The sequence below is a fragment of the Sinocyclocheilus grahami genome, unplaced genomic scaffold, assembly GCF_001515645.1.
Source record: "Sinocyclocheilus grahami isolate Dianchi unplaced genomic scaffold, SAMN03320097.WGS_v1.1 scaffold1171.1, whole genome shotgun sequence".
Classification (NCBI taxonomy): Eukaryota; Metazoa; Chordata; class Actinopteri; order Cypriniformes; family Cyprinidae; genus Sinocyclocheilus; species Sinocyclocheilus grahami.
This window is the reverse complement of record NW_015506350.1, coordinates 64,595-90,656: the sequence shown is the minus strand read 5'-3', so window position 1 is coordinate 90,656 and position 26,062 is coordinate 64,595. Positions and strand designations below refer to the sequence as shown.

The 26,062-nt window shown below is 39.0% G+C and overlaps 1 protein-coding gene across 1 annotated transcript in view; it reads left to right on the top strand.

The window, feature by feature from the left end:
* Positions 1-26,062, top strand: part of LOC107567583 (AT-rich interactive domain-containing protein 1A-like) — a 77,938-nt gene that overhangs the window by 39,614 nt on the left and 12,262 nt on the right. The window contains exons 6-13 of the mRNA XM_016253280.1: positions 17,785-18,025; positions 18,132-18,206; positions 19,404-19,568; positions 19,669-19,984; positions 21,556-21,695; positions 21,828-21,925; positions 22,292-22,501; positions 24,410-24,614. Coding sequence (XP_016108766.1) covers positions 17,785-18,025; positions 18,132-18,206; positions 19,404-19,568; positions 19,669-19,984; positions 21,556-21,695; positions 21,828-21,925; positions 22,292-22,501; positions 24,410-24,614 — 1,450 coding nt within the window. The remainder of the gene's footprint in view (positions 1-17,784; positions 18,026-18,131; positions 18,207-19,403; positions 19,569-19,668; positions 19,985-21,555; positions 21,696-21,827; positions 21,926-22,291; positions 22,502-24,409; positions 24,615-26,062) is intronic.

Sequence of the window (26,062 nt, the reverse complement as noted above, 5' to 3'; positions counted from 1 at the left end):
CATCAACACCCTCAAAGCTTCACAGTCGACATTTCATTCGGAAATTTTGATTTATATGCTGTTTAATGCTTGATAATCGCGTTATTTTACATGTGCATCTGCTTACACATGCAATCGCGTTTTTTCTTTGACGTGTTTTGATCCAGGGATTCAATGCTCTTTCAGAAGATGCGTAATAGCGCCCCCTACCATATAACAGTGAAAACTGGGAAGAGATACTAAAGTAATTTTAAACTAGTTATTAATTATGTAAGTTGCTGCAAAAATCGAGTTTTGTATGTAACACTGTGTTGAAAGCAGATGGATGATTAGTGGGGAAAGAGGGCGTCAGGATGGATTGAGGCAGGATATTGAGGATGAAAGAAGGAAATGGAAGGGAAGAGAGGAAAAGTGTGTTGGAAAGAGAGAGAGACACTGAGCCATTTTCACACAGGAACCCCAGCGGCTGACATAATTTCAAGACCACCCGCATTTCTCCCCAGCACTCCCACCCTGACAGAGCGCCAGTGCCAAGTGCTCCAGTACTGTCAGATGTCCTCGACTCTTTCCATCCATCTCTCCTCTCCCTTTCTGCCCTGTTCCTTTTCACTTAGTTTCCCATCTAATAGCTTTGTCCTTGTTGCGGTTTTCTGTTTTTCTTACTCTCTCTTTGTTGTGCTGTCTGGTTGCAGAGAGTGGCGTATTTATGCTTCTCTTTTTATTCCTGCAGCTTTTATATTTATTAATAGTGTTTGCTAAGGCAAGCATGGCAGTTATACTCACGCATACTTGGGGTTAGTGATTTCAACAACTGTAGCTCATTCCTGCACTGTTTGTGCTACATGAATGATGCCTCAGAAAATGTGGTTTGAGGAAAAAGTGATAGTATTTTACTAAAAGTATGAAAAGGAGTGCTATGGAAGCCTGTTTCCATCACAGAATAAATAATAATAATACTAATCTGACTTCTCTCAAAGACTTTATATCTTAAAATTCAGATTTTATGTTGCACAACTTTTACTTACCATTTTGCTTTGACTTTTTTTCCCTCATAAATTTGGGATATAAATTTGCAATTGTGGAAAAAAGTCAGAATTGCAATAGATAAGCTCAGGTTTGTGAGGAATAAAGTCAAATTTTTGTCGCAGGAGGATTCTAAGTCATATCATGGGACTAGAAAAGGTTTCATGGTTGTAGGGTTGGGCGATATGACCAAAATCTTACTTCACAATATTAGAAATTTTATTTCACAATAACAATATATAAATCATGATATAGTAATGTTTATTTTATTGTTGTTTAAAACAAGCAAATTACATCAGGACAAAAACAGTAGAACAAAGATACGAATTGCTGTTTTTCAAGTACAGTAGATTTATTAAACATTTAGCAAGAAATACTACAGAATTTAATAATCAAATGTAAAACAAAAACTACATAGTCTTCACTGTTGAAATTATAATAATTTGATTCCTATTAAAGAAAGTTCCTATTACAATAGGATTTTTTAAAAGTTGTTTGATTAATGACACAGACAGCAGCAGGTTTATTAGGCTGCTGTCACTTTAAGACCGAATGCACTCATCTAATATACTGACATACTTTCAGTTTTTACCAGTGTATACGTTTCAGTGTGACATTGACAGTCGACTGCTTGCATGAATACTCAACGTCGTGCGTTGAGATTTTTTGACAGCATATTGTGCTTAATTACTCTTTAAAACAGGATGCATGTCAGCTACGTACTGTGATATAAAATCTCTGATTGACACTTTATACCATCGCCACAGTATTTATTGTGATACTGCCTTATTATTAGTTTGTAAACTTTTGATTCACCTTGGCACTTACAGCACTCTGGCAGTTATTCAGAACACACTAGCATTGTAGTGGTGTTTTACATGTTAACATGCACTATCCACAATTTCTTCAGAAGGAAATGCAATCTAATTTTATAAGTGTATATTTCTGCTGCAATCTCTTAGAATAACACTGTCCCTTCTGAACTGTAAACTGATTTTTTTGTAAACTGATAGTTTTTCAGTCTCTGTGTGATCTGAATGCTGTTGAGAAGGCAGCGGTTCAGTGCAGCTCTCGGCCTGGTTTGCACGGCTGTGCCGTTGCAGTATTCAGAGTCTGGGGCGTGTTTCCTGTTGCTATTCTGGGTCTTCCTGTGTGTGCATGGCTTATTCAGGTTCAGGGGCCGTTGCTCTTGTTCATGCGCTCTCTGTTGCACACACCGTTTTTCTCTCGTCCTCTGCGTTAGTGTAATCAAGCAGGATGCAAGAAGAGCTGCAGTATTCACTGCATTCGCTGCACTTTATGTTTCAAGGATTCATGCATCAAATACGTTTCACTTGTAGTTTTTTTTGTCTTTTCGTGCTCTCCTTCCCTCCCTTCGTTGTCTGTCACTTGCTTTCTTGTTCACACACCCACTCTCAGCCCTCCAGCCCCCCCCTCTCTCTCTCTCTCTCTCATTTAACCAGGAAAATCCTATTGAGATATTACAATCTCCTCTTCCAGATAGACCATGTCAAGACGGCAGCAAATTAAGTTTCACATAAAACAAATCATTAAACAAAATTATTACAAATACTCATATATGGTCACTAAATAAAGTAAAATCCAGAACAACAATTACAGGTTTTACATTTAAAAGTGTTTAAAGGTGGAATCTGAGTACATTTTGCAATTAATTCCAAACCGAAGGAGCATGAAAAGAAAAAGCAAATTGAGCAGTGAAAGAATAGTTAGAGAATCGGAATGGTTTAGTGGAATTGTAACCAGAATCCCATTTAAACCCCTTATGATTCTCAGATCTGAGTTCTCTGGTCTCTTACGCTCGGGCTGCAGCTCCAGCAGGGTTTGCGCACTCATGTCTGCGGCCCCGCGCTCTGACTCTGGGGCCGCTCTGCTGTGGGAGGGGCGTTGCTCTGGAGAAGAGGAGGCAGACAGGCTGTTTTTTTCCTTCCTTTTTTCTGTGTCAGGCTCCCAGCCCCCCAGTTATCCACCTCTCCTCCCTTCTCCGTCCCTCTGTTTCCACCCAGACGGGGCGGCTGCCTCCCTCACTGAAGCATCTGTGGTTCCCGCTACTATTGTGACCCACACAATAGACCCCCAATGCGGTCACACGGCGAACCCCTCCCCGCCGGCGTCAAACACCAGAGAGACGCTGGATCCGTCCAGATGCACGTCAGTAAATGTTTTTATTTACAGCTCGGAGCGTGTCACCGAAGGAATTTTAACTTGTGGCAACCCTTATTTGTTACAATCATTTGAACATATTTGATCTAGTGTAATTATTGTTAAGCAAAAAACGATGACAAATGCCAAAAGACATGGAGAGCGTTCGGCAGTCTTTGGCTCGGCGGCTCCAGCTTTGATTGGTTTACTTTTAAATCCAATCACAGACATTCAATCACTCTTTAGAGAGAGTGACCGTGGCATATAGCGCAACAGTCGGCTTCTGGAAAAATCCCATTCATTTTCCCCATGGATAAATTGAGTTTAAGACACGCCAGGAGCTCTGAGGTTAAGTGATGTACGTTTCTGTAAAAGCCTGTAGTCAGTGTGATTTCAACTCGCTGAAGAAATTTTATGGGGGAAAAAAGTGCTAAACTGTGCTAAATTGCAGAATTCCAAGTGAAGAACTCCATTACCCATAATACTGACGAAAAATCCCCCAATCAGAGAGGTCACTGTTACTATGGAAACACTGTGCCAAAAGTAGCAGTCCCATAAATCATTGTAAATTAATGGCATGATAATTGTCAATCTCCCTACAGTCAAACCACTTATGTTGGTATATTTTTACATTTTTTCCAATAAAATACAGAGTTCTGGCATGAGACTCTAGATGGCGCAGTCCGATAGGTCTAACTCAGTCTGACCGAATCACATCATTATCACATGGCACAGCTGATTGGTTCTCTCCTGTATCGGTAGCCAATGAGCTCGCTGCTCAACATTCAAAAATATGACTAGTGCTTGCTGTAGCAGTTGCAGCTTGCTTCAGAAACCCTTCACCTTCCCCAGCTCCACCTGTGTAGATCTGCTACGAGGTGATTCATGTTTGCTATATGGGGTTATTTCATGTAAGTTATATTTGCAGCAGCAATATTTCTTACATGCTCACAGCAGCATGTTGTGGATGTATTGGCAGTAGCAAGTCTCAGTACTTGCTCTGCCGCAGCAGATCTATTCCGCCAAGACCAAACACATTAACATTGTCATGTACATTACCTTGCCAATCTCTCCGAAAGTTGTCATGACAGAAATATATTTAATCCTGAATATATTGCAGTAGTTTAATTTTGCAACGTTTCATCGAATGAGTAGTTTATCCCTTATAAATTACTTTAAAATTGATATCAATTATTATGTAATTTAAAGTAATTGATAATGAAAGTAATCAGCAATGAATTAGATTTGATGTAATATATTTATTAATTAAATACAGAAAATAAAAATCGCATTTTAACCTGATTAATTAAGGGAATAATCAATCGGTTATCAAAATATTCATTAGTCGCAGCCCTACTTTATATCAAATTTTGAGGTGTGATTGATCTCTGAGCTGGTTAATTTGGTTTATGACTTCTACTCTTCTTTCATAAATTTTCAGATGTTTATGGAGAAAACAAGGGAAAAATATTATGTTTATTACAGAGCCAGATGCTCTGCTGAAAACGCCTAGCTGCGAGTGCTTGAGCGCATGGCACAGAATAAAATTTAGAAATTTTGCAAGCATTATTTTTCATGTCAGTATTTATGGTAGTCTGGGAATCCCATCTGGTACAGACATGAATACTCGGAGACAGTGCATTACAAGTCGTGTGAGTTACTTAATCGGATTACTTTTTCAAGTAACTAGTAAAGTAACACATTACTTTTAAATATACAATGAAATATCAGAGTTACTTTTTCAAATAAGTAACTTTTTAACTTTTTTCCCCCATTTATTCACTGACTCCTCTCCTGTTGCCGTGAAATCGGGAGTGAGGTGCAAAGGCACTTCCTTCAGCCTGAGGCTTTTTCATTTCACTTTTGGTGTGAAAGGGCCTTTACAGTTGCCAGAAATATAACTTTCTGTTTTTTTGTTATCACCTTCACTGACCACAGTTTGTTAGAAACACCTGTAACGACACACGTGTGTTTGGTACTAAAACAGGAGAGATCAGCACCAGTGCAAACCGTCTCAATCACGCTAGTATTTATATATTCCAGGCCTCTCTTTTATTAACATTCTGGCTATGTGCAGACAGTCCTGGCTGGGCATCAGTACTCAGAAGTGATTAATCATGAAAACTGTAATTCTGTGACTTGATATATATTTGTGTTACTGAAACATTTCACACCGATTGAAATTCATTAACGACTACACTCAGATGTGCCAAAACGGGGACTTAATATTTTATTTGTGATTTATCAGAGAGCAATTTTGCGTCAGCGCTCTTCATGGTGACTGAGTTCGGGGCAGCACTCCAGAGGAGATTAGGGGACGTTCACATAGGACCACTGTGGTCCTGAAGTGCATTATTTAATAGAAGTATTCATAACTTGGCACAAAATGCTGAAAAAAAAGAGATGCAATGCAATAGCCAGTTTATCTGTTGAGCATCTGAGTTGAGAAAATTGCCCTAGGTAGGGTCCCTAGTCTCGTGTGACCTTGAGACAGAGCCTTCATGAAAGTCTTCACTGTTTAACAGCCTCAGTTTAGAGTTCAACTTAGCCATTGTTGTTTGAGCTCAGCTGATGCAGTAACGCAGACTGAAGTGTTATCAACTGTTTCCAACAATGCTCAAATAAAACCCAATCACTTATTTTCTATTCAAATCCTTTCTTGACACAGTTTTTACAGTGCGAGTAAAAAAAAACCTGATTTAGTATCATTTGCTGCATGTTTCAGAGTGAAGCGTGGCACTGCACATGTGAGAAGCTCATTATCAGGGGTTTTCAGTTTCTCATATCGGTTCACAGCCACATGTGCTCTGAGCTTGGGTTTTACAAATTTGTAATGAGAAGCCGGCCATTGTCAACAAAAGAGAAGTGTTATGGCCTCCCTGTCCGCCGAAATAAAAACTTGATGCTTTAATATTTTAAAATAAGTTACGCCGTAAATATAAATGGTTGTTGTTGTTGTTATTACTGTTTGTTTTAAATCATAAGTGCAATTTGTATCATTAATTACACATATATATTTTTTGTTTTGCTAGTTTTTATTTGGTTTTATTTTACAGTGAAATATTGCAATAGTATTGTCTTTTAATTAAATTAATTATTAATAATAATATATATATTTTTATTGTAATTGCAATTTGTATCACTATTGCAACTAGATTTATGTCTTTTTGGTTTAGTAGTGCTTGCCCATGCAAACGCCACAGCCAGTTGTACTGTAAAATATATTATTATTATTATTATCTTATAAAATGTATTTTACATTGAAATATTGCAATAGTATTGTCTTATTTTAATTATTATTATTGTTAATATTTTTTATCATAATTGCAATTTGTGTCATTAATTGCAACTAGATTTATGTCTTTTTGGTTTAGTAGTGCTTGCCCATGCAAACGCCACAGCCAGTTGTACTGTAAAATATATTATTATTATTATTATCTTATAAAATGTATTTTACAGTGAAATAACAATAGTATTGTCTTATTTTGTATAATGTTTGTTATTATTATTATCTTATAAAATGTATTTTACATTGAAATATTGCAATAGTATTGTCTTATTTTAATTATTATTATTGTTAATATTTTTTATCATAATTGCAATTTGTGTCATTAATTGCAACTAGATTAGTTTTTTTTGGGGTTTAGTAGTGCTTGCCCATGCAAACGCCACAGCCAGTTGTACTGTAAATTAAATTATTTTTATTATTGTAAAATATTATTATCTTACTAAATTTATTTCACAGTGAAATATTACAATAGTATTGTCTTATTTTAATTATTATTATTGTTAATATTTTTTATCATAATTGCTTTTTGTGTCATTAATTGCAACTAGATTAGTTTTTTTTGGGGTTTAGTAGTGCTTGCCCATGCAAACGCCACAGCCAGTTGTACTGTAAATTAAATTATTTTTATTATTGTAAAATATTATCTTACTAAATTTATTTCACAGTGAAATATTACAATAGTATTGTCTTATTTTGTTAAATGTTTATTATTATTATTATTATACAGCCATAGTTAGTGGTGCTTGCCCATTAAACCGTCACAATGCCGTGGATGGTTGCCATAGCTTGGTGGTTGCTAGTGTGGTGTGGGCGGTTGCTAGGTTGAAGGATGCTTACTAACACAAGTCCAAAGAGCCCACCCATAAATGCTTTCTAGAATATGACCGGAAGATCCGCGGATGCCAATCCAAGATGGATCCACAGAGCCTGATTGCATCCTTTGTTCACATCCCTAACCCTAACATCAGCAGCAGCAGTCGGGGCGAGAGGCAGGCAGTAATGGCCGCTCCTCTCCTCTGCTCTGCCATCACTCTCACAGTCAGTGGGCTGGTAGCTCCCCCTCATGGCTGACATCTGCACAGCCGCTGCTCACTACACTGGGACGCTTCCACGCGAAATCCTGCTCTGATTTGGATGTGAAGAGCAAGAATTAGTGGCTGTACTATACGTGTGAACGCATCCGGCCCGGTGTGTCGCGCTAGCTTCGGCGGTAATTGTTGATTGATGTGTGTGAGATGCGTGGCGGTGAACGCCTGCGCGCCGTGACCTCAGCGCGGGGGGAGGGGCGCCTTGACTTTGCACTAATGTGTCAAGCACGTGGAGACAGTTGCTATGGCAACCTCACAGATGCAGCTGCGCGCACGTGTGCGTGTGTGTTTTCCTGTCCTCCTTTCCACCCTCCCGCTGTGCTTTTCCTCATTCTGCTGTTTTGGCAGCAGATGAATGTGTGTGTGTGTGTGTGTGAGAACAGGAGAAAGGCGTCCCGAGCCGGTGAGGGTCACACAGAATCTGAACCGCAGGGTTTCACCGCTGTCTTACCTCTGACAGGATTTCCCCTCACCTCATCATGACCATCACAGACAGTATTTCTCACTTCAGGATAGAGTTTGTGAACGAATCCAGCCCTCTGAGTTTGAGTTTCTCACTGTGGTGGTGTCTGTGAAACAACATGGCTGCCGTAGTGACTGTTGATATTCATCACAACTCACTGGCCTGGTTTATGATAGAAACATATATATATATTTTTTTAGAGTAACTGAGTAAGTCATTTGCATCTGCAGATGTTGTTGGAACAGCAAAAGTGTTTTAAATAGACCCCGTATTCTCTGTTCTGAGAGCTGACAGACAGGCTAGCACTGGTGCTGGTTTGAGCATAAAATGGCTGCCACACAGATACCAGAAAAGTCTCTCTCACAGTATTTACAGAGACGGCATGAGCACACTCAGTGCTTTTTTTTTGTTTGTCCGTTTTTAAATTTTTTATTTTTATTTTAGGATGATTGTGTTTGGCTACATTTGTGAATGTGCAGAATTATATGTGCTGTCAGGGGCTGTAATTTAGCAGGTTTGTGCTAAGCTAACAGGGAACTGTTATAATGTTTCACAAGTCAACAAATACCATTTTTGTTTTTTTGCTTCGTAGAAGTTGGCTGTTGCTACTGGCAGATGTTAGCATAACCTAGAATAGCTTAGTTTCTGCATAAATAGCATAATTATTACAATATTACTACTGTAAAACCATTGTCAATTATGGAAGCTCCTTCAGATAGCACTGTGTTAAAACTGGAACACAGACGTTCAAAATCTTCACATATTTTCAAACACTAGGCATCATACTTTGTAAAAGGTTACATAAAATAGAGTAACTGAGTAAGTCATTTGCATCTGCAGATGTTGTTGGAACAGCAAAAGTGTTTTAAATAGACCCCGTATTCTCTGTTCTGAGAGCTGACAGACAGGCTAGCACTGGTGCTGGTTTGAGCATAAAATGGCTGCCACACAGATACCAGAAAAGTCTCTCTCACAGTATTTACAGAGACGGCATGAGCACACTCAGTGCTTTTTTTTTGTTTGTCCGTTTTTAAATTTTTTATTTTTATTTTAGGATGATTGTGTTTGGCTACATTTGTGAATGTGCAGAATTATATGTGCTGTCAGGGGCTGTAATTTAGCAGGTTTGTGCTAAGCTAACAGGGAACTGTTATAATGTTTCACAAGTCAACAAATACCATTTGTGTTTTTTTGCTTCGTAGAAGTTGGCTGTTGCTACTGGCAGATGTTAGCATAACCTAGAATAGCTTAGTTTCTGCATAAATAGCATAATTATTACAATATTACTACTGTAAAACCATTGTCAATTATGGAAGCTCCTTCAGATAGCACTGTGTTAAAACTGGAACACAGACGTTCAAAATCTTCACATATTTTCAAACACTAGGCATCATACTTTGTAAAAGGTTACATAAAAACTTTGCCAGCAAACCAGCTTAGGCTTTTTATTTATTTTTATTTTTTCAGAAGACAACTGAAAATAATGCGTTCTGAAATCGACTAAACATATCAAATACATTTGATCTTCAACAACTGAATGAACTAGGGCTTGTCAGGGGCTGTAATTTAGCAGGTTTGTGCTAAGCTAACAGGGAACTGTTATAATGTTTCACAAGTCAACAAATACCATTTTTGTTTTTTTGCTTCGTAGAAGTTGGCTGTTGCTACTGGCAGATGTTAGCATAACCTAGAATAGCTTAGTTTCTGCATAAATAGCATAATTATTACAATATTACTACTGTAAAACCATTGTCAATTATGGAAGCTCCTTCAGATAGCACTGTGTTAAAACTGGAACACAGACGTTCAAAATCTTCACATATTTTCAAACACTAGGCATCATACTTTGTAAAAGGTTACATAAAAACTTTGCCAGCAAACCAGCTTAGGCTTTTTATTTATTTTTATTTTTTCAGAAGACAACTGAAAATAATGCGTTCTGAAATCGACTAAACATATCAAATACATTTGATCTTCAACAACTGAATGAACTAGGGCTGTAAAATCGATTAATCACTTCCAAAATAAAGTTTTTTTTTGTGTGTGTGTTTACATAATGTGTGCTCTGTATATCTGTATACAAAATACACACACAAAATAAATATATGTAATATATATTTCTACTTCTATTTTGGATTAATCGCAATAAATCGATTTTTTTCAGCCCTAGGATGAACTCCGAGTCTGAAGATAAAAGCATTACAGTGTGTGCCTGTTATTCACTGTGTGATTTACTGTGAAATGTCAGCTCTGACTGACCAAAATCTGCAGACTTCAAGCGAAATCGAAGAACGAACTGATGTGACATTTTGAACAAAATCCGGCCAAATCTCCGGCTGTAGATTTTTACAAAGCTCATCGGTCTGAAAAGCGAGGTGTGCTGTGATTGGCCAGCTATTCAGTGCGTTGATTGGCTGAATACCTGAAGCGTGTGACGGATATGTTATGCCCCTCACATACTGTGATGCTGTGTACCGGCCGGAGCGATGAGACAAAAACATTAAAACCCATTACAAACGAGGCATTTGTTGCATCCAGTGCATAAATAACGTACTTACAGTCTGTGAGTCAGAACAGCCGGCATTGCAGTCTACTCTCCCAGAATCAGTAAACAGTCTGCACACATGGCAGGGCTAGAGTGAGCGGAGGCCGGTGGGCTTGCAGCAACCACATGTGGCGACCCCGGGCTGGACTCCGCTTTGTCCACGGTGAAAGCCGATCCGGCGATCCACAGCACTAAGTTGATGTATTTCCTCAGCGACCAGCACAGATCAGCTCTAGGCATGATGAAACAGATATCGTCCTCTTTTGGAAGACCAAACAAAGTAGTTTCGCTTTCACAACGAAGCACACAGCGCCTTCACGACATGGCTGCAACAACAATACTACAGCGAGAATAAAAGTTACGCCTTCTTTCTTTCGTGAACATTTGGGCGGCGTTATGCAAATCTTCCCACATCGTGACGTAGACAGGTCTTCTTTATGCACCAAGAGCTTGTAACACTCCAAAGAGGAAGAAAAAATTGAAATAACATCATATGACCCCTTTAAATACAGTATAGGGTTATGATAATCAAAACAATCCTGAGCTAGATCAAGTTTTGATCTCTGCAAACCAAACTATCACTTTAATGAAATAATATTTTTTCCCCCACTAATAAAAAGATTGTATCATTAGCTAGCTCCACAGTGGAGAGGTGATTTATAACAGAAAATCAAGTTGTAATTCTAACTGAAAGCGACACTGAATCTGTTTTTTTATGTTTAAAGGTGCAATAGGTGATTGTCTTCAGAAACATTTTTTCGTTATGCTGGTTGAAAGTCTCTTCACATCCCGATAGCAATCATTAAGTTAAGTGGTCTAAATGTATTTATCTGTATTTATATGTTCTGTGGAAGGCGTAGGACCAAGAAATGTTCGTCCAATCAAAACGCTCGGTCTGAGTGTTTTAATTGGCTTTCGTACCTGCCTGTCAACGTACGTATTAGCATACCTCTGCGTACCCGGTTCGCGCAGACAGGATACGTCATCAGCGCTTTCACGCACGCAGAGCGAGGATGGCAGACAAACATCAACAACCCGATCTTCCTTTCTGGTATTGTAGTACTTTTAAAGTTTTCTCACCAGTGAATGACACATGATGTAGCCCAGCGCTTCCCAGTTCCTGTCCTCGCTGGAATTCTGCATATTCTGCACCCGCTCTGCATATTTTGCATGTTTCGCTTAGATTCACACCCGATTCAGATATCCAGCTCGTTAGAAGTGAGCTACGTGCATGAACTGTGTTCCGATCGATATGATCCCTACACAGTGTTCATTGCTCCCTACTCCCGGAGTAGGAGAAATATGTTGAAGTTTACTTCACTTCGGAGCATTCATTCACGAATTTGCGCTGCGCAGTGTCTTCACACACAGACGAAACTTACTAGAGAAATGTGACATAATATACCTCTGTAAATAAATACTACTTAAATTTACGTCTCGCACACATTAATGTGCGAGGACTGGAATTGGGAACCGCTGCTGTAGCCTATTGTAGTAATGTTGTCTCTGGTCTGTGAGCGTATATGCGTTCAGGGGGCGTGGCTTTGGACAGCGATTACAGGGAGGGTGGGACGTTCGCTTTCAGTGCTATCAGGCTAAATTTAACATTTTCCAAAATCTCCTACTGCACCTTTAATACTGTAAAGCTGCTTGATTTAAGGCTATCTATTACATAAAGTACTATATAAATAAACGTGACTTGACTGGACTTTACTAGAGTACCGAACTGCAGAGCTTGTGCAAACATCCACATCGCTGTAATCAGATGCTTTCTTAACTGCTGCTTTCACGCCGCTGTCAGTTTTTGATGTGTTTGTTTAGTTATTGAGAGGAAAGTGCACAGTATATATTTATATAATCATCCAAACGTCGCTCAGCAGCTTCAGGTTCGGTTCTTTTCCGTTAGCTCTGTGTGAAGCGCTGTGTGTTCTATTGAATTGCATCCAGGAGGGGTGAAATACAGTCTTGCGCTACAGCGCCACACTGGTCAAACCGCATTATTGCAGGCTCTTACATATGAGATCAAATGACTACTCGACAACAAAAATATTAAATATAAACCTCACTTTCATCAGAGTGGGCGGTGTCGGGATGTTCGCTAGCAGTATACTGCTGCTGCTCACGTGTTTCAAACTTTTAGAGTATATCAGGGCCTTGATTCTGGGTTTTTGCAACCAAACTTTTCCAGACTGTGAATCAGGGCAAAAGTCATGTTGTGTATTCCAGCTTTAAGAAGCACATTTGTGCATTTGTTTTGAAGCTCAGCCAGAGACAGAGGGAAGTCTGCGGGGTCTGTCTGTGAACGCCTGCTGCAGTGTGATTATCGCTCTGGTCAGACAGTGTATGCTCCTGACCTCTAGAGAGCACGGGGTCAGACAGGTTCATGTGACGCTCCTGTCAGGACAGAAGGGGTTAAGATACACCCTCAGCTGTCGGTCAGATGACTGGTCTTATGATTGCGCAGTGAAGCCACAGTAAAAGAGAGTCAGTGTGATGAGCTTCGGCTTCAAAGGGGATTTTTTCGCCTCGCATTTATCAGTGAAACTCTCTCACCGTGTTTTGTGTTTAATTGGATGTCTCAGTTTTCTCAGTTAGTTTGAGCTCTTCAGATTAAATATTAAGGTCACAACAATCAAGCATTCTAGCTCTTACATTTACAAGACAACATTTACATTTTCTGCCAGCTTTGTATCGTTGCTATGTCAGTAGTAGATGTAAATGAACAATGCTTCCTCTTTCTCCATGTTACATGCACCAAGATATAATAGTCAACAAAAGTGAGACAAACATTTAGCTTCATCTGGCAGACTTTTGCCAACAAATAAGTGTTCATTTACATAAACTGCTGTCATTTACATGTACTACTGACATTGTAACATTGAAGTTAAAGAGTTTAATTCAATAAATGTATTAATTTATTTGATCAAATATCCTCTTGTACTTTATTTATCCGCTCAAGATGATGAAACCATCCACAATCGATTTTGAGGCCGTTCACATGTCACGTGTGAAACGCATGGAAAACGCCGGCTGCGTCACTTTCTCCTCTTTTCAGAAGTGTTCGGGAGCTTGTGCTCCAGTGCTGAATATGAGCCGCGTTCTCCATGAAGACGAAGAAGTTTCAGCTAAGGATAATGGATTTCCAGTCCTTGCTTTAACTCTACTACTTGATATATTTATGGAGATGAGAAATAGTAATAAAAAAAACCCTGTACAGCCATGATCAGCTGTTAGTCCATCTTGCCCGAGCTTTCGACCTCTCTTTGAGTGCACTTGTCGTGTCTACTTTTAAAATAACTAAGCTGAGCATGCAAAAGACGCAATGTGCCCAAGTGCCATTGCATCATGTTGTGGTCTCACTCACTCACTCTCTCTCTGTCTCTCTCTCTCTCTCTCTCTCTCTCTCTCCTGACTGACTGACTGACTGACTGACTGACTGACTGACTGACTGACTGACTGACTGACTGACTGACTGACTGACTCACTCACTCACTCACTCACTCACTCACTCACTCACTCACTCACTCACTCACTCACTCACTCACTCACTCACTCACTCACTCTTTATGCCACACTCTCGGGTAATAAACACCTTCCTCATGGGCCACATACACCGAAATCTCCTGTTAGACGCACACATGCCAACATAAACACGAATCTGTCGAGGATTGTTTCCTGTTAGGAGACCGGAGCTGGGTCATACAGACTCTGAGCGTGTGTGTGTGTGGCAGTTAAAACAGGAGTCTGAATCAGCGTCCTCCTCCTGTCTCTCCCTCTGGGGTTCCTCCAGCAGGTCACAGCCCAAATATAGCAGTGGGCGCCGTTTCAAGTGCAAAACCGCCGACTTTGGGGCTGCAGCCAGTGTGAGATTTCTATGGGAATACTTGGTCATGCTCCAGTCGGTCTCTCAGTATGTGTGTTTGTGTGTCTTGTTCCACTCCCACTTTTTTTTCCCTTTCCCTCTCTGATCTGACTGGCAGATGAGCTTGCAAATTTTCGCTGAACACATGCGCTCCACGTGACGCGAGTCGAGTGTGTAAATATTCCCACAGACACACACACACACACACACACACTCACACTCCTCTGCTGGGAGGCTTTATGACTGACTGCCAGATTGATTTCAGTATCACACCCCATATGGACTCGCTGCTCATTTTGCTCAGGCTTGTTTTCAGGCTGCCAGTGTTCTGTAATGGCAAAACCATCAATAATCAAAGACACATGGTAGCACGAAATTTCCATGTTTGCTTCATGCATATTGAGCGAACACTGTCTGATCTTATAGTAGTTTACTATACTTTTTTTTTTTTTCCCTCCAAAGTGTGCTGCTCATGTTGTCATAGCATGCTAGATATGTTCACCTAGTTCTTCTGTTTTCATGTTGTATTTGTTACAGATGTTCGCCTCTGCCTTGTCACTCACCTTGTCACCTTGTCACTCACCTTGTCACTGGATTTATTTTATAGAGAGATTGTGAGCAGTGTTTGCGTGTGCTAAACCTGATGCAACAATGCTATGTTGTTTTTGTCAACTAGTCGTCCAACAACTGACTAGCCAATTGGTTTGCTCTACCAGTGAGTTTACTTGGATATAAATAAAGGTATAGTGCACACAAAAATTTAAATTGTCATTGTTTAAACACACTCGTAGTGCTGGGCGGTATACCGGTTCATACCGAATACCGGTGTTTATTTTTGTTTTGATATGAATTTTTAAAATACCACAATACCGGTGTATGTCTCTTAAACAACGTTGGGAACGCGACGCTGTTTGAAAGGGGTCCCTTTTCACTGGTGCACTGTGGTGAGGGAACAGCTGCATGTGTTACTAAGCGTGAAAGTGCTGAAACTGAAGCTGTAGAACTAATAGAACGTGATGACACAGAAGAACTCATCCACAATATCCACATCGACCGCCACAAATATCCAGCGCCCCCTGCCATCAGCTCCCGCGTCTCACACACACACGAGCGTGATTTTAGCACTAGATTTAGCAACTTTCAGATGCTTTTAGCGGCTTTTTTCCATCGAATATTCATACTGACAAGCACTTTTTTGTTTGTTGTTTTTTTAGTTTGTTACTCAGACACAGGCAGTGCGCTACATGAGACAAATAAGTAATCTAGCCAAAACCACCGCATAGCCACTCTTTAGTGTAGATGCATGCTGATTTTATCAGACGATGCTGTGATTATAAATGAGAGTGACTCCTGGTTAACATGTATTAAAAGTGGTCGTGTTTAGTCACTATTTAGTGTGGTATTTTTTGACAATATTCACTCATCATGACAGTAAAATATGGCATTCTAAGTCAATATACTGCAGTATTTCCTCTCAATCAGTAGAAAATATGATTAACACCCGGTCACGCATGAAAAAAAAATACCGTCATGTACCGTGAAACCGGTATATTTTTGAAAAATACCGTGATATAAATTTGTGGTCATACCGCCGAGCACTACACACTCGTGTGGTTAATAAACCTAAAAGACTTTCGTTTCATCTTTAAAATAGTTTAGTTGTTTTTTGAAAGTTCACAAAACCTGAAGTGTCACGCACAAATCAAGCCGTTTAAGTCTCTTGTAGATATATTTACAGATTAAATTAGGATTTTTTTCACATAAACGTTGATCAGTGCACATAGACATAGACATCAAATATGCTAAACAAGCTCAAACGTGCTTGCTTGAAAATCAGAAAGAGTTTTTCTCACATCATGAAAGCACGTTAGAGCTTCTGTTTACATTTCTCCTCAGAAGACCTGCATTAAAACGCTCGATTTACATACTTGTATCTTTTTGTGCCTTTTGAGGCACGAACATTTTGCTTGTGTGCACTTTCAATAGATGAACGGAAATGATGATAGAAAATATGCATATGCAGCTATGGAACAAATTAAGAGACCACTTAAATTGGATTTACTAGGTATGGGTTTGAGTAAAATGTTAATATTGGTTTATATAATATTGACAACAAGGGTCATAAGGGTCAATTTTTGAATTTTTTTTTAAATAAATAAGCTTTCCATTGTTGTAGGGTTCGTTAGGATTGGACAATATTTGGCCTGAGATACAACTATTTGAAAATCTGGAATCTGAGGGTGCAAAAAAAAAAAAATCTAAATATTGAGAAAATCATCTTTAAAGTTGTCCAAATGAAGTTCTTAGCAATGCATATTACTAATCAAAAATTAAGTTTTGATATATTTACAGTAGGACATTTACAAAATATCTTCATGGAACATGATCTTCACTTAATATCCTAATGATTTTTGGCATAAAAGAAAAATCAATAATTTAATTATTATTAAATTATTTAAAATTTGGATGAAATGTCATCAGTAGTTTACTGAATAAAACAAAAATTACGTTTTACTCCAACACATACCTATAAATCATAAATCCAGAGAAACCGAGACGTTTCAAGTGGAATTTTTTCCATAGCTGTATATATTGAATTTTGGGTGAAGATTTAAATAGTGATGCCAAACTTCTAAGTGAGGGTTTTAGCTTGATGTGCTTTATTATGCTAATATGTAACTATTACACTGTCCACAATACAAACACGATGCTTGTCCCAATATACCAAAAGTACATGCATAACGTGCTCATGCCTGGTTGATGTAAAGTCGCTAGGGGTTTTAGCGTGTTGCATGTTGTTTGCTTACAAAATTCAAAAGAGCCCATTCTCAATTCTATACAATCTTTTGGTTTGTAGACATGGTTCAGGTTACTGCTTCAATGAAAGTCTGTTCAGTATTTGCTCGTTTTCATCATCTAACCTTTGAATTGGTTAGTTTGTTTTATGGTGTTTCGCTTGCAAAACTTGCAAAGCTTTTTTTCTCCCGAGTTATTTTTGCATACGCTCGCACAAGAATTGTGCTTTCTATGCTTTGTGAATGCATAGAAATATGCAGTGGGAGGAAAATGTGTATTTCCATCACCAGCAAAACTTCAAAAGTTCAGCGGGTGAATGCAAAAGCATTGAAATCGAATTCTTCTCATTTCATAGTTTTTTTTTTCTTTCATCAATATGTCCCCTAAGTGCTTCCTTAAAAACTACTAGCGTGCCTCTCCTCAGTAGATCACGTGATTTGAGCGCTCATTCATGTCTGTAGCACAAGCGCTGTGGGACAAGCACTCAGGAGCTTGTTCAGATTTGCTCAGAATGAGCAGCAGTAATAGTGACGCTTAACAAGCACCATTAATAACACATCGTCTGGTTCTCCTGTGCAGGATCTTTCGGGCTCCATCGATGATCTCCCCACAGGCACGGAGGGCGCGCTGAGTCCGGGCGTCAGCACATCAGGAGTGTCCAGCAGTCAGGGGGAGCAGAGTAACCCGGCGCAGTCGCCCTTCTCGCCCCACACCTCCCCGCACCTGCCGGGGATCCGCGGCCCTTCACCCTCACCTGTGGGCTCACCTGCCAGCGGCCCGGCCTCGCGCACGGGACCCCTCTCACCCGGAGCCATGCCTGGTGGGACTCTCATTCATATAGGTTCTTTACAACATAGTTTAGTGTAGGTCTTATTTAAAGAATAAGAATATATATATTTTAACTTTGGTGTTTGCATCTCCATTAGGAAACCAGATGCCCCCTCGACCCTCGAGTGTCCAGTCGGATGGTATTTTACATTCTTCCATGGGTCAGGATAGAGGTGAGTCTCGTGACGTTTAATAAATGTTTACAATTTGGCTGCACGATTAATCAAAATAAACCTGATATTTCAATGGGACTTAGTGTGATTTTTCTAATTAAGGCTGCGATCTAATTAAATACTTAATCCGAGTGGAGGCACTGTGTTCATTTATGCGTGAGCAGCTCATGATCCAGTGTTTTCAGGGTCTCAGAGCGTCTCTGCATCTGAGTTTGAGTCGGTTTAATGTGCATTTGGGAACGCAACATGCACCAACCATCTCCCCATACTGATAATGAGAAGTGCTTTCAACAAAAGAGAAGCACTAAGGGCACCCTGCACATTTGAATTATATAATTTTTTTTATATACTCAATTTTATTTTGACAGTCAAATATGACCATAATTCTCTATTGTAATATTTGACTGTCAAAATAAAATTGAGTATAAAAGAAAAATTATATAATTCAAATGTTAAACCATGACACGCTTTTGATGGAAAATTGAGATTTATTTTTATTTATTTATTTTTTATACTTTGATTTCGTACTACTACTACTCCTAAAAATTATTATTATTTTATAGCTGTATTGATAATTTTGTAGATTTTTTAAAATCAAAATTATTATTATTTAAATAGGCCTACTCTTACTAATATTTTACAGTGAAATATTACAATAGTAATCTTTATATTTTATATTTTGATTTTGTAGTAATAATAATAACAATAAAAATAAAGTATTATTATTATTATTATTATTATTATCATGAATTTTTTTTATATATACATATATATATAGCCAAATTGTGCTACCCTACAACAAGCACGTCAAACTAGAATCCCCCGCCCAGAACAATAGCAATTTTTTTTCCCCTTAATCGTGCAGCCATAACTTGACTGTACACTTCCTGATATACTCTGGATAAAAATGGCAAGAAAGCAGGTCTCTGAAAGTCAATTTCTATGGAATCTGTAATATATATTTGTCATATTTGACCGCATTGCTTTTTGAGTTGTGAACTCTATTGGTGTCTGCACAAGCTGTGTCCCAGACTGCCATTTTCACGTTTACTTTGGTGCGACTCTATGCTGTGCACCTGAGTTCAGGAAAGCTGCTTTCACGGCAACCCAACTCACCTGGATCCGCACCAAAACTCCTAGCATGAAAGTATCCTCAAGGGTGGTTTACTGTAGCATAACTCTGTCTGCTTTCTACAGTATACATGAGGAACCCTCAGATGCCATACGGCTCTCCTCAACCCGGGTCAACTTTATCCCCACGTCAGTCATCTGCAGGCCAAATGCATGGTGGGATGGGTTCCTTTCCACAAAACAACTCCATGGGCAACTATGGGCCACAGGGTGGCCAGTACGGACCACAAGGTGAGAAGCTTTGATTCGACTGAGCACTGATGCTTTTAAAGAACATCAGAAATATATAACACAAGCCTAGTGTGCTTTAACCTCAAAATCTGCTGCACAGGTTACCCAAGGCCACCAGGTTATGGAGGCATGCCTAATGCTAACTATCCGGGTGGTCCTGGCATAGGCGGCTCCATGAACCCTATGGCTGGTCAGGGTGGAGGAGGGTCGTATGCAGGGATGCCTCCAGGACGCATGGGTCCAGGGCAGATGGGTACGAGGCCGTACGGCCCTGGCATGGGCCCCAACATGGGCCCTAACATGGGCGGCATGCCTCCTCAGGTGGCGTCAGGAATGTGTCCGCCGCCTGGGATGAACAGAAAGCCTCAGGATCCCGCGGCAGGGATGCACCATGGCCTATCCAACTCCATACACAGGTACAGTGCACACGTGCGTCTGAACTCCCTGAAAAGAGCCTGTGCAAAATCCAGGCCCTCTTGGACTTCAGCGTAAGAACAAGCGTCCAATCCACTGATTGCCAACGCTGATTTAAAAATGCTTTCGCTTGGTCACGGGAAGTCGAGTCACTGGAGCTCCGATCGTCTAAACACGGTGTAAATTAAGCTTGCAGCTGTAATTTGGCTGACTTTGCAAATAGGAAATTTTTTAATCTTTATTTTTTTTATTGCAGCCTAAAATGACTCCATTTGCAACAGCTTTTTTCAGAATTCTGATATTAGCATTTTTGTGGTATTTTGCAGTGAAAACATACCAATAATCATTAAATACTTTTGTTCTTGGTGTTGGTGACCGTAAGATTACCTGCATATAGTTTTGTGCATGATTGCTGAAATCGTGGTCCTGGTCTCACATTCACACGGCAATGACGTCACCAGCATAGAAATGCTCATAATTCTGCTTTACTGATTCAGTGTCAGTGTGCGAGTTATTGTTTCTAACACATTTCTGTATTTTCAGCAGAGAATGTATCAGTGACACCGATTATATAGTGTATATTTTAAATACTTTAAACTGTTATTTAATGTTTACAATTTAACAACAAGATTAATATTTTGATCACTGTCTGTTATTGTAACATTGTTTTTGCATTTTATTTTTTATTTATACAATTTTTAATTCGTATTTATTGTTAGTGATTGCATTTACTCAAAATATTGAAGAACTTAATATCCAGTAAAATAATGTACGGTAACACTTTATTTTAAGGTGTTACACGTTACATGTACTTACTATTATAATAACAATTAATAATGCATAATTGCATGCAAGTAACCATAAACAAACCCTCATCATAATCCTAACCATATAGTAAGTACATGTAGTTAATTAATATTACTCTGTACTTAAATGTATAATTACACTGTAACAAGGACCCCTTAAAATAAAGTGTAACCAAATGTACTTATTTAAATGCATTCTACTGGTGAAATCAGGCATGATGAGGCCCAATATACAGATTTTATGCACAGCTGCATCTCTCTCGGGTCTTCTGGAAGCAAACAGGTTGGAAATAGACAAGCGAATATCGTGAATGAATGATTTGGAGAGATCACTTGATTATAAATATTAAATGCACTCTCCATCGCTCAAATGGGTCTGTCTTATATGGGATCTATTCTTTTTCTTTTAAACACTTCCATATAAACCTGACTGGGCTGAAGGCAGGACACTTGAACACGTATTGATTAATTTGTTTGGGCTCAGAATTATGGATTTTGATTAACCTGAGGCTCAGAAACAATATTAGCTAATGTTTATTGGGGGAATAATGTGGAAATATGATTGTGGAACATGATTTTATATTTAAATCCTTTGCGATTTTACAGTCCTGGGGAGCACAGCTGGATTCAGTCTAGTCTTAGTGTGAGAGCTCAAAATCAGATCAGAACAGTACGAGTGAAGGCAGTGGAAGATCATCTCAGTCATTTATACCATTTAAGTTTTTCCTGTTGAGCTAAATTGAATCATTCAATCATTTCTCTCCTAGACCGCCTGGATATCCCAACATGAACCAAGGAATGATGGGAGCCGGGTCTCCGTATGCCCCGCCCATGAACAGCATGCAGGGTATGATAAATCAAGCGGGACCGTACCCCATGCCTGGAAACATGTCCAATAACTCTGCCGGTAAGCACTGAACTTGCTTGCTTCCTGAATTTTTTTTATTTATTTTTTTTGCTAATAGTTCAAACTGCTAATCTTAGAATTGAATAAAATGCTTTTTGGCCCACAGTGACCGTGTTTGCATTTGTCTCGTAGGTATGGCTCCCAGTCCAGAGTTTGGCATGGACAAACTCAACCAACCTCAGAAGTTGAATAACAAGGTGGATGGGACGCCTAAGACCGAATCGAAAAAGGTGAAGAGCTATTAATATTTATATGGGTCCGGGCCGTGCTGTTGCCGTCCGGCGTGCCTATCTTAAGCTGAAGGACGCGGGCGGCCCTGTGAACAGCGCTTGACTGATCAGCTATATGGAGAGGTGTGATAGCCGGCGAATGTACAGGAGGAGTAACGCACATTCAGGGCTTTTGAAATTGCTCCCAGCAGTCCTGGCTTTATACATCATTAATGAAAATGCTTTTCGGCTGAAATGTGCACTGCACATATACAGTGCATTGATATACCCACTGGTGTGCTTTTTCCCCCAGTGCTTCTGGTTTATGAAAATTGCAATCTAATACGTGGGTGCATTTTACCATTTATTTATTTTTTGTCCTTACAGAAGTCCAATTCTTCAACCACCACTAATGAGAAGATAACCCGTCTGTACGAGCTGGGTCCAGAACCAGAGCGCAAAATGTGGGTGGATCGTTACCTTGCGTTTGCTGAGGAGAAAGCCATGGGCATGACTAATCTCCCCGCGGTGGGCCGTAAGCCCCTCGACCTCTTCCGCCTCTACGTGTCTGTCAAAGAGATTGGCGGCCTCACTCAGGTGTGATATGGTAGCTGTAAATTACAGAAAGGTGTGTTTAGAGGCGATTATAGGACATGAAGAGGCATGAACAAGGCTTTATCTTGTTATAATGACAGTATGGTTTTCGAGTGGATAGGACTTTGGTAGGAAATCATTTAGTAGGGGCCCTATGATTCCCGCTATGCCGAAAACACAGACAGAATCACGGAATCCAGTCATAAAAATGAAATCTATGTCTCTGTGTGAAGGAATGGCAGAGATGCACGGTTTAATTTACCACACACATCCTGAAGCGTGCATGACACTCGTGGTGTTTTCAGCATCTGCCGTCTCACTAAATGAGGACATAACTACATTAACTATTGTCTCCAGAGCTGCTCTAAAAGTCACTTCATGAGCATTTGACCATTTAATTTTAGAAAAGCTGTCATGTCATATACACAAACAAAACTCTTCAGGGCAACCCCTCAAAATAGTTAAACTTGAAGAAACTGTGACAGAAATATATTACTTTTGTACAGTAGAACGTACGTGTTAATGCAATACTACTACTAATAAAATTATTTAAACTTTATTTTTCAAGGACAAGCAATTTGTCTTCCATGTTTTAATTTTAACAGTACAGCTGTTAAAAAATGTAACTTAATTTGGTAAAAATTAAAATAAATTTCATAAGGCCCTAATTTAGGGGGTAATTTGATTTCTATAAAGTTTGACTGGATTGTAGATTAGAAATGTGTAATAATGCACCCAAATTTCGGCAACCAAAAATATTTGTCTGAAACAGCAATTTTCGGTTTTGGCCTAAACAATTTTAGAGGGCCGAAATCATCGCCCGAAACAGTGATGCTTATTTATTGCTGCTTCAAATGCACATTTTGACTCTGTCAGTGTTTCTTTCGTGAACACAACCTGGATGAACTACAACAGGTAGACATGTCGGCTGTGTGGATACGCTGAGGCTGCATTAGCAATATTGATTTAGCGTTTTTAATCGATACTGAGATAGCTTCTTAAATCTGAAAATCAATCTTTTAGTCTGTGCTGTTTTCAGCTAATGTGTGAACTTAACTAAACATTATTTGTAGCTTACCTGACAGCCAGTAATCGCTGTAAGCTTTGTGCATTTTTACTTTTAATATGAAACAAAGTCTCTGATATCAAATTCTGTCAATTTTATCACAAAATACAAATGATACATGTGGCTTTGACCCTTTTTTTTAATGTGGCTTGACAGATCGCTAAAGCCAGCTCAGTTTAAGCAGCACCTGAATCGATTTTTTGCTCTTTACTACTAGTTACTGCACTAAATAAACATGAATGAACATCAGAAGGTGTGTTGTAAAAAACCATACAACTTAGAGAAATGTATCATGTCAAGTAATCACTCAAATAATGTTTCAACTGCAGAAAGACGTCAATAAAACAGTTTGTAAACAGCATGTAACATTACAGTTACTTCAGGAAGGCCATTCAATGTCTATATACTTGATAGTCAGCTAGATAAAAACAATGAGACAAGCATTTTATACAAGATAAATACATGCACTATATTACATATTTATTTTACATTATATCTTTATTTCATTTGAATAAGAAATGAAAACTAGAAATAATCACTAGAAATGTGTGCTGTAATATAATTAGTTACTGTTGCTTTTGCGGTCCACACAGCCCTTGGTTACATCAGTAAAAACGTAGTTGCAGAAGTGGAAGCATTTTGATGATATATTATGATTTGCACAATAAAACCAAGTACATTGCGAAAGTTTTATAGGGTAATTTATGGTTTCTAGTTGACTTTCTGGTCAATTTAAATGCTTGCTTTGGTTTCTGTTGGATTTGTAGAGTATGTGCGGAGTTTGAATCCACTGAAGGTCTTCTCAGCCGTTCAGTCATTTAATTCTGTCTGTCTGGCGTTATCAGGTGAACAAGAATAAGAAGTGGAGGGAAATGGCCACTAACCTGAATGTGGGCACATCCAGTAGTGCTGCCAGCTCTCTGAAGAAACAGTACATCCAGTGTCTGTACGCCTTCGAGTGCAAGATCGAGCGAGGGGAAGACCCGCCGCCCGAAATCGTCAACAATGACCCTAAAAAGAATCAGGCCAAGGTCCAGCCTCCTTCACCAGGTCAGTGCAGACAACTCTTTTATATGAAACCGAGTCCAACCCTACGTCCTTGCCAGGTTTGATGCAAAAAGGTCTCTTTTCAGTGTTAGTTCTTCAATCTTTATTTCACTAGGTAGCTCTGCCATTTTGCATTCGTATTTGTCAACTTTCCTCTTTCAGATAGATGTGTATGGAACATCAAATATGTTCGGACTAGTTTTAGGATTTGATGCTTGCGTTCAGCATTTCTCATCCTGATGAACGATTAAAAGTGTTATGCAGAATTGTTGATGCAAGTTGAGATGAATTTCAAGGAAAGGTTAACACAGTATTATTCGCAGCCAGTTTCCCAAATGCAGGTACAATGTGTTCAAGATGTCCAAGAAACTGACATAATCAGACTTGAAAGACGTTAACTGCCTTGACATAAACCCCTTCCCATTGGTCTGGTAATGCACCTGTAAAAGCTAGATTAATCTGATTGTAAATGTGAAACTTTATAGTGTGCACGTCTTGTTTTAATGGAGTTTTGCTTTGATGTGGTTTAGTACAGCTGATAATGTTTGAACGCCAGCATTTGACACTCAGTCCTCGTGTCGTTTATAGTGATTTATGGTACTGCTAGCTACCACAATTGTAGTTCTGTTCTGCTGGGATAGCTTTGCTTGTTTATGCCCTTCTGTGTTCAGAGTAGGGCTGGGAAATATTAATGAATTTTGCTGCCGATATAAACAACATTATTAATATCGTAATTTTTAATGCACTTTTTATTTAAAGGTTAGGATTATCACTAGTCACTATGAGTGTTACGATAGATGCGTTTATGTTCGGAGAAAACAAACACACACTAATTGTAAGTATCTCCTTGTGTGATGTCAGATTGTTCAGTGAGTTAATTAAAAACATTCATGCCATGATTTGTTTGAATCAAAAATGTTCACAAAAGTCCAAAATGTACTAAAACTGAAATGAGTTTTCATTTAGCTGAAAACCGAAACTCAAAAAAAAATGAAGTTTGGATGGTTATATTTGGGTAATTGGGTACTTGGACTGGTTTAATTTATCAACTGAGAAAACGACACCCTGAGTTCAAGTAAAGATCTTGGGCAGCAAGCCACCTCCGATTTCAGACAAACTAATTTTACATGCTGCTGTTTTACTGATTTGGGCATGGTGAAGTGTCTCCACAGAGCTGACATGTTTGTCTGCTGTAGTTTATCTACTTTGTGCACATGAAATGGACAATGACAGGCAAAAAGAAGCACTATTTAAACGCCACTGTTTTGCTCAGTGAATTCAGCCCTCCAAAAATTATTTCGGCCTAAAATCTTATTTATTTATCTTTTTGTTTATCTATTTGTTTATCTTTATGTATCTATTTATTTGGTGCATCGATTTTATTTATTTTATTACATTTTTTTTTGCTGATTATTTAGGCCTATGTTCCTGAACATTTGGTGCATCAATTT